At 37.6% G+C, this 17,837-nt stretch overlaps 4 protein-coding genes across 4 annotated transcripts; all 4 read left to right on the forward strand.

Moving 5' to 3' along the window:
- The first annotated feature begins 43 nt into the window (after positions 1-43).
- LOC130739353 (plant cysteine oxidase 2-like) lies at positions 44-1,720 on the forward strand. Its single transcript, XM_057591628.1, is given in 4 exon segments — positions 44-148; positions 151-208; positions 918-1,136; positions 1,280-1,720. Coding segments are annotated over 4 exon segments (504 nt in total). The 3' UTR covers positions 1,402-1,720.
- A 1,786-nt stretch (positions 1,721-3,506) lies between these two features.
- On the forward strand, positions 3,507-7,728 carry LOC130739354 (putative disease resistance protein RGA3). Its single transcript, XM_057591629.1, has one exon. It carries the CDS (start codon positions 3,985-3,987, stop codon positions 7,402-7,404), a length of 3,420 nt encoding a protein of 1,139 aa, XP_057447612.1. The 5' UTR covers positions 3,507-3,984; the 3' UTR covers positions 7,405-7,728.
- A 579-nt stretch (positions 7,729-8,307) lies between these two features.
- Positions 8,308-10,551, forward strand: LOC130739352 (uncharacterized). Its single transcript, XM_057591627.1, has 5 exons — positions 8,308-8,588; positions 8,722-8,771; positions 9,118-9,241; positions 9,550-9,657; positions 9,788-10,551. The coding sequence occupies exons 1-5, from the start codon at positions 8,405-8,407 to the stop codon at positions 10,438-10,440; spliced, it is 1,119 nt and encodes a 372-aa protein (XP_057447610.1). The 5' UTR covers positions 8,308-8,404; the 3' UTR covers positions 10,441-10,551.
- Positions 10,552-11,269: 718 nt separating this feature from the next.
- On the forward strand, positions 11,270-17,707 carry LOC130739350 (uncharacterized). The gene is made up of 9 exons (XM_057591624.1): positions 11,270-11,726; positions 12,127-12,293; positions 12,961-13,059; positions 13,191-13,259; positions 13,330-13,470; positions 13,565-13,654; positions 16,205-16,372; positions 17,049-17,124; positions 17,197-17,707. The coding sequence occupies exons 1-9, from the start codon at positions 11,348-11,350 to the stop codon at positions 17,322-17,324; spliced, it is 1,317 nt and encodes a 438-aa protein (XP_057447607.1). The 5' UTR covers positions 11,270-11,347; the 3' UTR covers positions 17,325-17,707.
- Positions 17,708-17,837: the final 130 nt, after the last annotated feature.

Genomic DNA, 17,837 nt, shown 5'->3' on the forward strand with positions numbered 1-17,837 from the left:
TTACAGTTTGTTGATGGTAACCACCTTATATTATGTAACGTAGATGAGAATATTTTGTTTGCCATCTTCTGGGGTTATTCCTCTTCACAATCACCCTGGAATAACGGTTTTTAGTAAGCTTCTTTTTGGAACTATGCACATCAAATCATATATGATTGGGTCGTTGACTTGCCTCCTGAATCTCCTATCATTTTCAAACCCACAGAATGTAAGTACTTTATTTCCTGTTTTGTAATCTTTCCATATTGTACTATCCTCTACTTATTTGTGATGCTTTCGTACACTGGTACTTTTGCAACTGTAGGAGGGAGACAAGTTTAAATTTAGAATAGACATTAAATAGAAAAGGATAGTATTTTTTTAATGTGGGAAAATATAGAAGCTTAGAAGGAACATGCCATTGCCAAGTAGCATTGTGGTTGGACAAACCTATGAAATGTTAGTCATTAGCAAAAATCCCTGTTTTCTTTGTTGCTGTAATGATATTTAGACACCTAGGGACTCCAGAGACAACTAAACAGTGCAGGAACTCCACAACTCCACATACACCTCATTTTTCTCTTTATTTCTCTTCTTTTATCATATAAATCATATATCATATTCATTACTTCCCTCTCTTCTCTTCATTTCTCACTCTAGGTGTCTGTTGGGTGTCTCCCCTATGCAGTTCAATCTTCTTAACTTCTTTTGTTAAATCTGGAAAATGTAAATAAATGACTTTATACATTAGCATGTAAGAAAAGAGAAAAGTTCTCATTTTGACAATGACTAATGAGCTAGTACTGGTTGGTAATTTACTCATTCTATAGTAATTTTACCCTTTTAATTTTAAATTTGGTCTTCCTAGGCTCCTTCTTCTCCACTAAAAAACAGAAAACATTATAAAAGCAACTAACTTTCATGTTGTACTTATGCAGATCAGGCTCTGGAGATGCGGCTAGCAAAAGTTAAGGTTGATGCTGATTTCACGGGTCCTTGCAACCCCTCTATCCTTTACCCTGAGGATGGGGGAAACATGCACTGTTTCACAGCAGTGACAGCGTGCATGCTTCTCGATGTTCTTGGTCCTCCATATTCGGATTATGAAGGCAGACACTGCACATACTACAACAATTACCCCTTTTCCAACATTTCAGGTAAATTGCCACTAATTTCGTATGTGCTTGAATACCGGTTGAATGCAACGTTGATAAACTTTTATTCCAATCATGATAAGAGTTTCGCTCAATTTTTATCTTGAAGTTTAGTGCTAAGGGCACCTTTTATGAAATTTCAGTAGAAGGAATATCTATACCAGAAGAGGAAAGGAATGGTTATGAATGGCTACAAGAGAAGGAGCAACTTGAAGATTTAGAAGTTGATGGAAAAATGTACAGCGGCCCAAAGATTCATGAGAGCTAATCATTTTCTGTCACCCCAATATCTTCCAGTTCTTGTGACCACATGTTGCTTTCAAATATTCCTACAGATCCATTTTCTTTTGTTTTTTGCAGTCAATGTTGCGGATTCGATGCCGCCTTTTTCGGTTCAGTAGAGAACAATACATCTGTGTTCTTGTACTTTTTTCTTCTTCTTTTGTTTATGGAACATTAGGCACTTGACACTTGGTGCTGTTTTCAGTCTATAGTTCTTGTGTACATACCAATAAACAGAAAAGGGAAAAGGAGATAATGCTGCACAGGAAAATGAAGGGGCAATGAAATGAACTATTCGTCTGAAATTGAGCCTCATTTTTAGCATGCTTAGATCAGTTTCACTTTCATCAGAATCAATTGTGGTGTCCAGAAGCTACTTATAGAATTTTTTCCCCAAATTGATTTTGACTTCGGAGTCAAACCTAGAAAGATTTCCAAACATCTACTATCTTAGGCTGGCGGTTATTTACATTTAATTTTCTTTCAGATGATTCAGAGCTACTACACAACTGATGAATTTTGTGAATTTGTGTAACACACTTCAGCTTCTACTGTGATTGGAAATAGAGATTGTGTTGAGTGCTAATAATTCCCAGCAAGGCTTCATGATTTTTTTGTCTTCCATTTAGGCATGCGTGCTATAGTCGCTTCTCTGTCTACAATAGATTACCTTCATTAGTATCAGATTAACTAACATCCCTCCATGATACCATCTAATACCAGAGATGTTGATACTGCTTCTGCAATGGTTAGTTTCTTGCATATTGTTTTCATTGAATTATAATTGATGATGTACATGTTTCATTGAATAGTTATTTCAAATTTTTGCAAGGTGAGTTTAATCAACTGAAGAGGTGATTGTGTATAGCTTTGGATGAAATAGGTCAGGGGACCGTCAGTGTCATTAGAGGTCTGGGTCTGGGTAGCCCTCTGAAACATGCAAGCTATAGTTAAGCAGAGCATACACAATGATTTGGTGTACCGGAGGTCCAAGAAAAAGAATGACCGCAGCACATCTAGCTCTAGATTTTTTGAATTTTTGTGATTATGTTGTTGGATAATTATGTCAAATAATTTGTGTTTTATCTTTGGATAATTATAGTTGGATAATTTGTGATTAAGTTATTAGATTTGTGTTTTAGGTTATCTTATGTTGTGTTATGTGTTGTTTGTGTTTTATGTTATGTTAAGGTGTGCTGTGTTAGAACAATGTTATAATAAAATTGGTTCATGCAACTTTAATATCACAAGTAATAACAAACCGCGCATAAGAGTGCGGAACACTTAAATGTGCATAATTAATTTTTGGAAAAGTAATACCACACATATAAAGTGCGAAATTACTTTATGAAAAGTATGTGTGGGAATGTAAGGATATTTTTCTCATCAACTTTGAAGCCCGAATTCATGACCAAAGCACAAGGAAGGATCGAACTCACGATCTCAGGAGTTCAAACATCTACTTTTAATCAATGCGACTAACTGAATGAGAAAAGCAGGCAGAAGATTAAGAACTTTGCTCACCAATTTTCCCTTGTTTGAATTTCAATTATTAATTTGCTCATTCCTTTTTCTTTGGTGGATTTGAATTTTGATCATGATCCTATACAAAATTGGTGCTTTCCTTTTCTTAACATCATCCAGTTTTGATCATCAAAATGAATGAGCAGCTAGCGTTTGGATCTTATTTCATCTTCGCTGGTTTATATGGATGCATATATATTAATTACCAACTCACCACCTGTGTATGAGTTCACAAGAGCACTCACTTTGCCATTGGAGCCCAGTTTTTATGCTCCATCTTCTGTAATTTCTCTTCTTAGAACTGGTTTCCTACTTCGTTGAACTGGTTTTATATTATATTTACACAAACTTTATTTTTAATAGTTTCGCAGTGTGCCACGTTGTAGATGGGGTAGAAAGTGGTGGTCGTGAATGTGGGGTTTAAGTCGCATGCTGCTGGAGATGGGGTTCTCACCTTGTTGGTAAGCTTTGACGGCGGCACAATGGAGCACCGGGCCAGCTCCGGCAGAGGAACTCCGGTGACTGCTAAGGTTTGTTTCAATACTCTTTTTACAACAAGGGTCATAGAGCAAATTGGTAACTTTGTTTCAAAATGAAGTTTTTATTCATACCATTAGTTTGCTGTCACTTTCCCATTATCAAAGCAAATTTCCCATTATTAAGTTGCTGGGCAACCCTCGGAATATCCCGACGCTCCTACTCCAGTGGGCCTCAGTTAGCCTCCCTAACATGTCATTGACGTCTTGCCCGGTAGTAGCTAGCCTCCCCAACATGTCACTGACATCCTGCCTAGTAGTCTAAAGGTGCTTTCTCTCCATTCTACCATCTTTGTAAAATAAAAAAATTACCCAGATTTTTCAATGAATTTCCAAAATTTGGAAACTTCAACGAAATCCTGAAACTGCATTATTAGTATGGGTCCCTTGTTGACTTCACAAGTCCCCACAAAAATGTCTCTTATCCTTATTAATCTTCTTGGCTGATACTAGTCTAGCACTGCAAATCTGCAATTCTCAAACTTTTGCATCTTCATTTTGTGAGGGAGATGGCTGAGGCTGTGCTTGAAATTGCTCTTGAGAATTTGAGCTCACTCATTCAGAAGGAGCTTGGCTTGTTTCTGGGTTCTGATCAAGAATTCAAAAGGCTGTCCAGCACACTCACTGCAATCAAGGCAACACTTGAAGATGCAGAGGAGAGACAATTCACTGAGAAAGCTATTAAGGATTGGCTGCGAAAGCTGAAAGATGCTGCTTATGTTCTGGATGACATCTTGGACGAGTGTGCCACTGAAGCGCTGGAGATGGAGAATGGAGGATTCATGTGTGGTTTATCAGACAAGGTACAAAGCTCTTGTTTATCATCTTTTCATCCCAAGCATGTTGTCTTCCGTCGTAGAATTGCTAAGAAAATGAAGAGGATAAGTGAGAGGTTAGATGAAATTTCTGACGAGAGGAGTAGGTTTCATTTAACTGAGATGGTTACACAGAAAAGAGCTGAGTGGCGCCAAACCACCTCCATCATTGCTCAGCCTCAAGTCTATGGAAGAGATGAAGATAAGGATAAAATTGTAGACTTTTTGGTTGGTGATTCTTCGAGTTTCGAGGACTTAGCGGTCTATCCAATACTAGGTTTGGGTGGACTTGGAAAAACAACACTTGCCCAACTTATCTTCAATCATGAGAGGGTAGTCAACCACTTTAAACAAAGAATTTGGGTGTGCGTTTCGGAAGATTTCAGCTTGAAAAGAATGACAAAAGCTATCATAGAATCAGCATCCGGGCATGCCTGTGAGGATTTAGATCTAGACCCACTGCAGAGGAAACTTATAGATTTACTGCAAGGAAGAAGATATTTGATTGTTCTGGACGATGTGTGGGACGATGAACAAGAGAATTGGCTGAGGTTGAAATCTTTACTGATACATGGAGGTAAGGGTGCTTCAATTTTGGTCACTACTCGTCTCCAGAAAGTTGCAGCCATCATGGGAACAATACCTCCTTATGAATTATCAATGCTATCTGATGATAATTGTTGGGAATTGTTTAAACAACGAGCATTTGGACCGAACGAGGTAGAACGTGCAGAGCTTGTGGGCATAGGAAAGGAGATAGTAAAGAAGTGTGGGGGAGTGCCTCTTGCAGCAATAGCACTAGGAAGTCTTTTGCGCTTTAAAAGAGAGGAAAAAGAATGGCTCTGTGTCAAGGAAAGCAAACTTTGGAGCTTGCAAGGTGAGAACTTTGTCATGCCTGCCTTGAGACTAAGTTACTTGAACTTGCCCGTGAAATTGAGACAATGTTTTTCCTTCTGTGCATTATTTTCCAAAGATGAAATAATAAGCAGGCAGTTTCTAATTGAACTTTGGATGGCTAATGGATTGGTTTCGTCCAATGAAATGGTGGATGCAGAGGATATCGGAGATGAGTTATTTAATGAATTATATTGGAGATCAAATTTTCAAGATATTAAGACAGATGAATTTGGCAAAATTACAAGTTTCAAGATGCATGATCTTGTTCATGATCTTGCTCAATATGTTGCTGAGGAAGTCTGTTGCAGTGCAGTTAATAATGGTATAGCTGATGTGTCTGAAGGAATCCGGCACCTATCATTTTATAGGACAGCCTCATGGAAACAGGAAGTTAGTTCAATCCAGTCGGGTCGATTCAAATCTTTGAAGACCTGCATATTAGGGGAACATGGTCATCTATTTGGGGGTCGTTCAGTAGAGGCATTGAAATCTAATTCTTTGCGGATGCTTAACTACCACCGCCTAGGAAGTTTGTCAACTTCAATTGGTCGTTTCAAATATCTAAGACACTTAGATATCTCTTCCGGATCGTTCAAATCTCTTCCGGAATCCCTTTGCATGCTCTGGAATTTGCAGATTTTGAAATTAGACAATTGTCGTTATCTGGAAAAGTTACCTGCTAGTTTGGTACGCCTAAAAGCTCTACAGCATCTATCATTGATTGGCTGCTATTCTTTATCAAGATTTCCCCCTCAAATGGGGAAGTTGACTTGTCTAAGGACTTTAAGCATGTATTTTGTTGGCAAGGAAGAAGGGTTCCAGTTGGCAGAATTGGGACGATTGAACCTTAAAGGACAACTTCACATCAAGCACCTGGAGAAAGTAAAAAGTGTAATTGATGCTCAAGAAGCCAATATGTCGAGTAAGCACCTGAATCATTTGCAGTTGTCATGGGGGAGAAATGAAGACTGCCAATCACAGGAAAATGTTGAGCAGATTCTTGAAGTGCTTCAACCTCATACCCATCAACTTCAAATTCTTGCTGTGGAAGGATATACAGGTGCATGTTTCCCACAATGGATGTCCAGTCTTTCTCTCAAGTATTTAAATTCTTTAAAACTTGTGGATTGCGAAAGCTGCTTAGACCTTCCTCAGCTAGGGAAGCTACCTGCTCTGAAGTATCTAGGTATATCTAACACGAGTTGTGAAATAGTATACTTATACGAGGAGTCCTGTGCTGATGGAATTTTCATAGCTCTGGAATCTCTTAAACTGGAGAAGATGCCGAACTTGAAGAAGTTATCGAGGGAGGATGGAGAAAACATGTTCCCGCGCCTTTCAGAACTTGAAATTATTGAATGTCCTCAATTGTTAGGGCTGCCGTGCCTTCCATCTCTCAACAGTCTAATGATGCGAGGGAAAGGAAACCAAGATTTACTAAGTTCAATTCATAAATTCCACAGTCTTGAACATCTCTACTTGGGAGGGAATAAAGAGATAACTTGCTTTCCAAATGGGATGCTAAGTAACCTTTCTTCTCTAAAAAGACTGCACATTTTTGGTTGCTCCAAACTTGAGGAGTTACTCCCAAATGAAGTCGTTAACCTTGGTGCTCTCCAACCACTGGACATAAAACATTGCCAGAGCCTAAATTCATTAACAGATGGAGTATTGCAAGGGTTGCAGTCTCTCAAGAAATTAGTTATTGTGGGGTGCCATAAGTTCAATATGTCAGCAGGTTTTCAATACCTAACTTGCCTTGAGTATTTGGTGATTCATGGTAGCTCAGAAATGGAAGGATTACATGAGGCTTTACAGCATGTGACTGCCCTGAAAACCTTAGTATTGTGTAATCTTCCAAACCTAGAATGCCTGCCTGCCTACTTGGGAAACCTTGGCTCGCTTCAATTATTAGCTATTTCTAAGTGCCCCAAGTTGACGTGTATTCGCATGAGTATCCAATCCCTGAAAATGTTGGGAATTTACAGTTGTGAAGTGCTAGGGAAGCGATGTCAGGCAGAAACAGGGGAGGATTGGTCAAATATAGCTCATGTTCAAGATATTGTAATACTAAACAGTGGACCGCTCTTGGGCATCAGCGGGTTGAGTAAAGACGAACATATGGCTGCAGCTTCATTCAAGCACAACGACCTTGAAGAATTAGAAGCGATCTATTCCACACTGATGTTGCAGCAACAGTTACTGCCAAATAACTGAGACTTCACAAACGTGAATGAAAAATGTTTCTACACCTTTCAGAATTGGAGTTGATTAGTTTCTCTGATTCTCAAATGTATTACTAATACTGATGTGTTTCTAGTTATTTTCTTCCTTTCTAATGCTGATTTTGTTTTCTTTCACTCTGTAAGTGTGAGAGGAAGGTGGTATAATGTACAACTGTTTGTCATTTTACTACATTGAGGTTTTATAGGTGGTCCATATCTTTCATTCTCATACATAATGTTGATTGTTGAACATGGGCAGTTAATTTGAGATGTTACTGTCATATTGATTTGGATCAGTGCATGACATAATTTCATATTTCATGAGGCTAGTGGTGGATAGATTTTATTTTCAAAATGAAATATGTTGTTTGTGATGGTGTAATTTTAACAACATATATATAATTTATTTTAAACCTACAATTCTTATACATGTTAATTAAGTGTTGATCAATAAACCTCTGGAGTAGTACACTCAACTTAAGGCCAAAATGAAGAGGTACTAGAGTAGCACACTCAACTGTGAATTAACTACTTTATATGTTGTATTTAACTGCGATATTCAGAGAAGTTCATCCCACCAATGTGAACAACCAAATTGTTGTACTGATATGCAAAATCCAAATTTTGTTTATTTTTGATAATGCAATAAAATGTAAGAACGTGAGTGCATTGTCAGTGTAAAGTTTCTTTACACAAACGTCTAATGATTGATCTCACATCAACAAATAAATTAATTTAATTAAAATAAAAAGAATGTAATTACTTCAAATGTTGCATTTTCAGTGTAAAGAATTACCATCAAAATTAAACTCATAAATTATTACATGTAGTACAATATTTCTAAGAAAAATTGAATTATTGAAACTCATATTTATCACAGTAAGATGACACAACAAAGAACCAGGTCTCAAACCGTGCTTGGTGTGCTATATATAAGGCATAGTCAGAGAGCTACCATGTTCCAAATTGACTAGCCATTCCTTTGTAGGAAAATGAAGACCAAGATCTTTGTGCTACTATGTCTTCTCTTCTTAGCTGCTTCTGGGTTTGTCAATGGCTCTGCTAAGAAGGAGAAGGACCATATTAGGTTATTTGAGCTCAAGAAAGGTGATCTTTCTTTGAAGGTTTCCAACTGGGGTGCAACACTTGTGTCTCTAGTCCTTCCTGATAAGCATGGTACCATATATGTATCTGTTTTGATTGTGTTCAAAATATCCAATTTAATTTCTTCTTTTCTGTGCATTAATTATGAATATGTTTCTTAATAACATCTAATTGTTTTCATTAACTATGATTTAATTTGTCTCAGGGAAGTTGGGTGATGTTGTTCTTGGATATGACTCTCTCAAGCAATATACTGTAAGTGTCTAAGTTAAGAGATAAGGATAAAACTTCTCAATGTTCTTCAACTTCGATTGATTCAATGAAATATTTGATAGCTAAGATTTGGATTTTGGGGTTTACTTTGTTTGTCACTTTGTGTTGCTCACCTAATCCTTTTGAATAGTCAGCGACTCAGCGGTCACCGCTTGTTTGTGTCCTACTCTTAAGTAATTAGCTAGGCACCACATATATATCCGATTCTGAATTATTCATTTTGTTTTATATAGTTTTTTATTTCATTTAGTTTTTAAACATTTAGTATTTCATGTAAATGTGTTGATAAAAAGTAGTCATGGAAATTAAATATGATGAAAATTTGCAGAATGATTCAACATACTTTGGAACTACTGCTGGTCGGGTTGCTAACAGAATTGGAGGAGCTCAATTTACTCTAAATGGAATCCATTACAAATTAATTGCCAATGAAGGAAACAACACGCTTCATGGTACACTTTTTTTTTTCTGAGGAAGGTTAATCTTTATTTTTGAATTAAGAAATTTATTTAAAAAAAATCATTAAATTAGAGATTTTTAAATAACCAAAACCCGTAAGCGAAATAGGGTGAGAGTGAAAGTAATTGGGTCGAAATGAGCGTCTCCTTTGTAAGTTTCATTGCCGTTTCCCCCCAAAACCATCCAAATAAGTTCTAAGTAAACACATAATCTTTGATTATAATTGTATGGTGTTTGTAATTTATCCTATATGAGAAGGCGTGTTGAAAGATATCACATAGTACTCTCTGATTTCCCTTAGGTGGACCCAGAGGATTCAGTGATGTTCTATGGAAAGTGGAAAGGTATGTAAAAGAAGGTGACAAACCCAGAATCACCTTCAGTTACCACAGTTTTGATGGTGAAGAAGGTAATTAAACATTGCCATTATATTTATTTTATTTATTTATTCAATGTAGATGCACTTTGAATTCCTAATTTCTGGTAAGAATTGGAACTGCACAGAGTGTTTGTGATTTGAATTATGTGTGTATATATAGGATTTCCTGGTGATCTGCTGGTAACTGTGAGCTACATTCTTGGGAGCAAAAACTCTCTGAGTATAATCATGAAAGCAAAAGCTCTAAACAAGCCTACTCCAGTGAATCTGATTAACCATGCTTATTGGAACCTAGGAAACCACAACAGTGGAAACATTTTAGGTGAAGTGGTTCAAATTTTCGGGTCCCGAATCACAGTTCTTGATAGCCATCTCATTCCCACTGGTGAAATTGCTTCTGTGAAAGGAACCCCATATGATTTCCTTAAGCCACAAGTTGTTGGGGCCAGGATCAACCAGTTGCCAAAAACTAATGGCTATGACATCAATTATGTGCTTGATGGTGGAAAAAGCAAAGGATTAATCAAATTGGCGGCGATAGTGATGGATAAGAAATCAGGGAGAGTGATGAAGCTCTTTACAAATGCTCCAGGGTTGCAGTTTTACACTGCTAATAAAGTGAAGAATGAGAAGGGGAAAGGTGGGTTTGTTTATCAACCGCGTGCAGGGTTGTGTTTGGAGTCTCAAGTCTTCCCTGACTCTGTGAATCACCCTAACTTTCCCTCAAGTATTGTGACCCCTGAAAAGCCTTATAAACATGTTATGCTACTTAAGTTTTCCACCAAAGCTCCATATGCTTTTTCACAGTCCTAAGCATTCTGAGCTTTCAGCCACTTTTCATGTGTGCTCAGTTTTCAGTGTAGCATGAGTTCATGCAAACTTTAGTTCAATAAAATGAATAATAAGGGAGTGCACATTTACCTCTATGCGTGTTATATATGTGAGGGAGAGATTAAGCTTAATTGCATTTCAAATAGTGTCTTTACCTTTAGATAATTTTAATCATTAATTTTTTCAATTAAAACATCCCTCCTTGTATTTCACATTAGTTAAATTTCCTCCTATGTGCTTTGATTCTACTTAAATTCCAGTGTGATATTTTTCTTTTTTAGTCGAGAGTATCCGGTGCCAATAACAGTAACTAATTTTCTCATTGCAGGTGCTCATATTAAGCGGTAAATAACTGATCACAAAATGTGTTTCATTCTCATAGATGAGGGACCGAACTCCTCACATCATAATTAAGGAACGACGTGAGCAACCACCGCGCCAACATCTCGGGATTAACAAATAGCTTATACACAATTTTGAAGTTTTTAATGAGTTTTTATATTTCTAAATAGTTTAATTAAATTTTTACTAAGTGATTGAATTCTTAAATGAAATAATCATTGCTAAACTTTTAACAATATGGTCTAATGCACATATCATGCACCGAAAGACAATCTAATTCATGCAAACATTCATATTCTAGTGAGACTAACTCTTTTTAGCAGATTTTTTTCTTTCTACACACAATACTCAAACTCGAAATCTTAAATAATAAATCATGCATGCACCACGTAAACCAACCACCAACTTTTAACAACTACTCATAATAAATTTCTCATAATAAGAATCACTTAAAAATTTTAAATCTATAAATATATCTCACTAAAATCTTCTATTAAAAGTTCAATAAAAAGTAACATAAATATCATGTAGTGTGTAGTTTGAGCTAATGTCAAAACAGATGGCTCTGCAGTTGCATCATTGCTTCACACACTTCCCTCCCTTCACTTCAACAACTACACCTTCATCTCTCTCTGCTTCACCAACCACTTCCCTTCAATTCCCTTCACCATTCACAGATTTTCGTGGACCAAACCGTTGCCTCAACCTTAATCCTCTTCATTCTGGGAAAACCCATTTGCGGAACAACCACTGTTCCTCAATGGTTTCTTCTTCTTCTTCGACATTGTCAGCGCAGGACAAAGGTAAAAGATCCAAGAGTGTGTGGATATGGACCGAGAACAAGCAGGTCATGACTGCAGCAGTGGAGAGAGGATGGAACACTTTCCTTTTCTCCTCACACCATCAAAAGGCCCATGATTGGTCATGTGAGTCACTTCCCTCATTTCCCTTTTAAGTTTCATTTGGAAGGAAAATTTCAATACCCATTTGTTGTTTTTTCCTTTTTAGTTCACATTTGATACAATATGTTAGGACAACCTTGAAAAGGTTAGATTTTTCATGCAGTAGTACAATTTGTTAAATACATGATTGGATAATAGTCAAAGAGGTTGGGAAAAATCTAGGCAATGTTGAATTCAGAAACATTTTTGTTATGTTGAAGTTGCTAAATGTTCATCATAATTCATAAGATGGCCTTAATTGTTTAGTATTTATGTTTTTTTTTATGATGAGTAAAATGGAGTTTGAGCTGGTATGTTTAGTGATGTGGATATTTTATCATGTCTAATTTTATGAATTTGGAATTTTGGCCATGATGGGGTGAAGCCATTGCGGTAATATGCCCTCTTTTTGTTGGCGAGGGAGAGATTTTGGATGGACAGGATAAAAGGGTAGCCACAGTTTTTGATGTTTCAACTCCGGAGGAACTAGAGCGACTAAGACCTGAGGAAGAGCAAGCCGAGAACATTGTAGTTAATTTACTAGACTGGCAGGTATGCTTGTGAAAAACTGCTATATGAATTGTCATGGATAGTTTGGAAACTTGTCATCCATTGATTTTTTGTTTGTAGTTGACACATACTACCAATTTGGTTTGGAGGAAGATAAGATCAACTTGTTTTTCTACTTTATAAAGTGTGGTTACTTATATTAAGAGAGTTTGCACATGTTTATGCTACCTCTTGTTCATGGTTGCGTTCTAGAAGTTAGATATAGGCTACGAAATATCAGTTACAATTAATACCTTGTTGAAAATATTTTGTATAACATTAGCTAGTTTAGTTTGTAGTAAATTGGTGAAATCGATTGACTTTCAAATATGCTTTGATTCCTTGATTAGTTTTATGTGTATTATTATTGTAACTCATACTCTTTATATGGAAGTTATTCTGCCTGTTTGTGACGACCATAATGTAATGGATGCGATTCTGCCAGATATAACCTTATTCATGATATAATTATGTTTCACTCTATGCCCTCCTTTCTCCTTTTCATGACTCGTAATGACTTCGACAGTTAGCATTATTTGTTTCCTGCATCACCTCAAAAGCTTGGACTGTCATTTAAAAATGTAGTGCTATTATTTTTTTTTCAATAATTGACATTTATCATTTTCGATGACGTACAATATGTTAACTTTCTTCATATGCAACTGATCAGGTAATACCAGCAGAAAATATAATTGCTGCATTTCAAAGCAGCGGAAAGAAAGTGATTGCCATCTCTAGTAATGCATCTGAAGCTCAGATATTTCTTGAGGTATATAACAGGAGACTAATGAAGTTAACTTTTCAGAGTTAAAGCTCATGTAATGTAAATCGTATATAATAATTATCTTTTACTTTTAGCTTTAGTTCTCTCCTTATAGTTGCTCCCTTTGGATTTTATAGGCACTTGAACATGGTTTAGATGGCATAGTTTTGAAAGTAGAAGATGTTGAGTCTATTCTTGAGCTAAAGGTATTCCTGACCTCATTAAAGCTTCTTGAGTAATGAGGCTTGACCTCTTATTTCAGTTGGAAACTTCCAGGAATATTTTGATAGAAGAACAGAAGAAAGCAATCTATTGAGCTTGTCCAAAGCCACCGTGACACATGTTCAAGTGGCTGGAATGGGGGATCGCGCTTGTGTAGACCTGTGCAGTCTCATGAAACCCGGTGAAGGACTTCTTGTATGTATTGCAATCCTTTCCTCTGTAAAGGTTAAATCATTATTCAGTTAATCTAGTGAAGCTGCCATTCTAATGGGCCAAATATTTTCCACAGGTTGGATCTTTTGCCAGAGGATTATTTCTTGTTCACTCAGAATGCATGGAGTCAAATTACATTGCTAGCAGGCCTTTTCGGGTGAATGCAGTAAGTTGTGCGTTCAAATCTTAGTTTGAAATTGATATATTCATGGCCTTTTACCTTGGATAAAATACCCCTCTTTTCATCATAATCCACAACAATGGGGTGAAAGTGTGAGACTGATGAAACCCTGATATTATTCAACAGAAAAATGTACAAGAAACAGATGAGTATTCGAGAGACTCATCACTCTCCTAATTCCCAATTCCCAAATGATCCCAAAGATACCTAAACCCTCTTCACACTCCCTTATTTATAGGCTAAGCCATAACTAACTAACTAACTCTAAATGCTAACCCTTAACTAACTAACTAACTCCAAGTACTCATCAATACTCCCCCCTAAACATCCACCTTGTCCTCAAGGTGGGGTAAAACACAAGCTTCTTTAAACAAACAAAAAACAAATACTCCAACAGTTGGGCCTGGCCCATTAGAGTAAGGGAATGAACTGGTCTGTAGATGATTGAGAAAGAAAAGTTCCTCTTGGGCCCGTTCCTTCTGTTTAGCATTATGGGCTTTGGCCTTGTGGTCAAACTTTGACCCAATTCTGAAAAATCTAGCTGAGCCAGCCTTGCTCTGCTTCGTGTGAACGCGTGTGCGTGTGAAGACAACGGAAAGACCACACCCAACCAGCGACGACGGAAACGAGCGTCCCCCGCCATAACTGCAAAGTCCGGTGGCTTCGCCGGCGGCCGTGAAACGGTTACCGACTTGCGAATGAGCGAGCGCCCTTTACTCTCCTCCGTGCGAACTAACTCGAGGCCACAGTATCCCACCACCGCTGTCTCAGCCAAATCCGGTGGCTTAGCTGGAGGACGGTTGGCCACCAAGTCCGATCTGCAAGAATCGCCAAGGATGAAGTGTGAGCTGCCACCACTGCGGTCTGGTGGCTTAGTCTCCAGTTGAATGGCAACCATCGAAGAGCAAAGAACAGAGGTCTGAATGAAGACCTCCGTCCAGCAAAAGAACGTGTCCGGCAGTCGATTGGCGGTTACCGCCGTGCAGAGACATGAATCCGGCGGTTTCCGCGGCGGCCGTCTCTCCCAATCGAACCCTAAATCACTGATTTGGGGCAAAACGATTGGTTGCACCTTCTTCCTCCCATGAATGCTGCAAATCTGCCATTTCTCCATTGAAGAACCTTCCTGTAACCGCTTGATTTTGATTTCCCCTTCGGCGTCGATCTTCTCCCCTTTCGCCGTCAACGTGCAATCGATGTAATCAACCACGGTGACCGGTTGACACCGTGACACCTCCGCTGTTTGCTCCGCCGCCATTGCAAACTCCGAGTCTTTCCGCGACGCTTCCATCTCAGAATTCTCCGGCGAATATGGCTTGATCTCTGATTTCGCCAACAGCACTGAATTGGCCTCAGGTTTGGCTTCCACCACAACAGTTCTTCGTTCTGCCTCCAAGACTTCTTGCTTCCCAGGGATTTCTTCCTCCTCTGAATCTTGAACTGGTTCTGGCATGTACGGTTCCAATTCTGGTTCGAATTTCCTCAACAGAGCCTCCACAAATTCCCACCATGTTGCCTTCTGATTGCGTCTTCTCCAGCAAAACCACCACATGAAAGCTTCACCAGTCAAAGCCTTCTCTGCCCCTGAGAATTTCTCCTCTTCGGATACTCCCTTGGCCTCACAGTGTTGCTCCACCATAATGAGCCATCCGTAGGCCTCTCTTCCATCAAATTCTGGAAACATCTTCACGAATTGATGGCAATCACAGCACCTAGATCGGTGCTCTGATACCAATTGATGAAACCCTGATATTATTCAACAGAAAAATGTACAAGAAACAGATGAGTATTCGAGAGACTCATCACTCTCCTAATTCCCAATTCCCAAATGATCCCAAAGATACCTAAACCCTCTTCACACTCCCTTATTTATAGGCTAAGCCATAACTAACTAACTAACTAACTCTAAATGCTAACCCTTAACTAACTAACTAACTCCAAGTACTCATCAGAGACTAACAGTAACCTACTCGGAAAATAGTCTCTGTGGTGATGTGTGTAATTCTCATCACTGAATCTATTATTTTGTACACATATTTAATGCTAATCAACATTGGTCTCTAATAATTCCAAAGATTTGATAGAATCTAAAATCATTTTAAAATATATTTATTGCTATAGCATGTGAAGAATTTTTATTAACAGAGAAACTTCATAACTCTCCTTTTCTTGTTTATCACTTCATTTTTCATTGCACTAAATCGGGATTCATTTACTTTTCAAAGCAGACTTTGGTCAGAAACTTTTAGAATCACACTAAGCTACTCTTAATAATTTTTTCCCCTTCTATTTTTCATTAATGGCAATTGTCAAGTATAATTTACGTAGTGTTAGTACAGGTTTGGAGATCTGTAAATCTGTAATTTGATTGATAGCTAAAACAGTTGTAATCGGTCATTGTGTTACTTTAATTGAGCACATCTACCTTTTTGGAAGGCGAAAGGTTGATATTTTGGAATTTTCAGTTTTAAAAGTGTATTCTACAGTAAAGGTAATCTTTATGAAATCCTTTTAACCAATCACTTACCATAACAGGGACCAGTGCATGCCTATGTTGCTGTTCCAGGAGGCAGAACATGCTACTTGTCAGAATTAAAATCAGGAAAAGAAGTGATTGTGGTTGATCAGAAGGGTCGGCAACGAATTGCAATTGTCGGGCGTGTGAAGATAGAAAGTAGACCATTGGTCCTAGTGGAGGCAAAGGTTTGTGTTTTCATTTTTGGCGAAATTGATTGAAAAAAGTTTCTTTTGGATTTTTCTTCAATTATGAGCTTCTTGCGGTACAGTACAGTTACTGTCGAATATCATGCTAAACCTTAAATATTGTCTTAAAGCTGTCAATCGCTTGACTGTATACTCTGAGATTAGAACTTCTCTTAGGCGTGTTTAGAAAGTTCTTGAAACTAGATATGTAACTATGTAAGGGTGATGGGCAGTTTCAAATATAACATGCGTGGTAACTGCTTACATTTTCAGAAATTGGTTCCAGAAATGGTTTAAAACAAATTTTAACTGAACTTAGCTGAAACTAGATGCAAAATAAACTGATTTTATATAACTAATTTTTCTTAAGCAGTTATGGACTAGTATTGAAATTTGCCACACTGTCCCATATTTAGCATTTAATGAAATCTGCATTTAATGTTTTCCTTATTTTGGGAAATATTTACTCTATACAACCAAAATTCATTCATATCTAATAGATTTATCATCGGAGTTCAGAAGTTGAAGTTACAACAACCATTGTGTAAAGGTTTGAACCTGAAACATTCTTGAGTAATATATTGGTCCTAAAATCAGATTTTTGTGGGTTAACATTTATGGTTTGCTGATACTGATTCTAAACTCTGATTTGGTAATGGTAATCATGTCATTTCAGATAGACTCAGATGATCAAACGATCAGCATACTTTTGCAGAATGCAGAGACAGTTCCCTTGGTTTGTCCCCAACAAGGTAATTCACTCGGTTTTCTATTTTCTGGTAGTTTCTTGAGTGTCCTTAAAAGTTGTCTGTTTCCCTATTCAGGAAATGCACTGTCAAAGACAGCTATTCCTGTGACCTCACTCAAAATTGGAGATGAAGTTCTGTTGAGAGTGCAAGGAGGGGCTCGGCATACAGGAATAGAGATACAAGAATTTATAGTTGAGAAATGAACAAATAATGATGTGTTCAAATTGTGCTTTTCATTCAATTTGTGAACTTATGTTCTCCTTGCAGCTCCTATGATGCTAGAGTAGCATATGATTTGGTTAGAGAAATGGAAAAGGGAGCTCGTATCTTGCTTTGCACAGTGACATTGAAGATGCAGAGTACAATCACAGACCAAGAGGGGATCAACAATGTGAAAGTTCTAGCACATGTCTTATAATACCTTCATTATTATTGAACTTCAATAATCATCCAGATATGTTTAGAGTAAATTCTCATTTTCACTCTTGATTTTGGTAAAAGTTATCATATCAATAGTACTCACCATTGCAAGACTTACTGGAATGAAGTGTAGGAATGGCATGATTGGTTACTTAAAAGTCTCGTATAGGCTATATAGCATTATTGTTTTCATATTAATAGTCTCTTCACTGATGAAACACTGAGGTCTCACGTATCTTCGACCTATACTTCTGTCAGTCACACTTGGTTTTGCATTAGACACTAATATGATTGGT

Source organism: Lotus japonicus, chromosome 2 (genome assembly GCF_012489685.1).
Source record: "Lotus japonicus ecotype B-129 chromosome 2, LjGifu_v1.2".
Lineage (NCBI taxonomy): Eukaryota > Viridiplantae > Streptophyta > Magnoliopsida > Fabales > Fabaceae > Lotus > Lotus japonicus.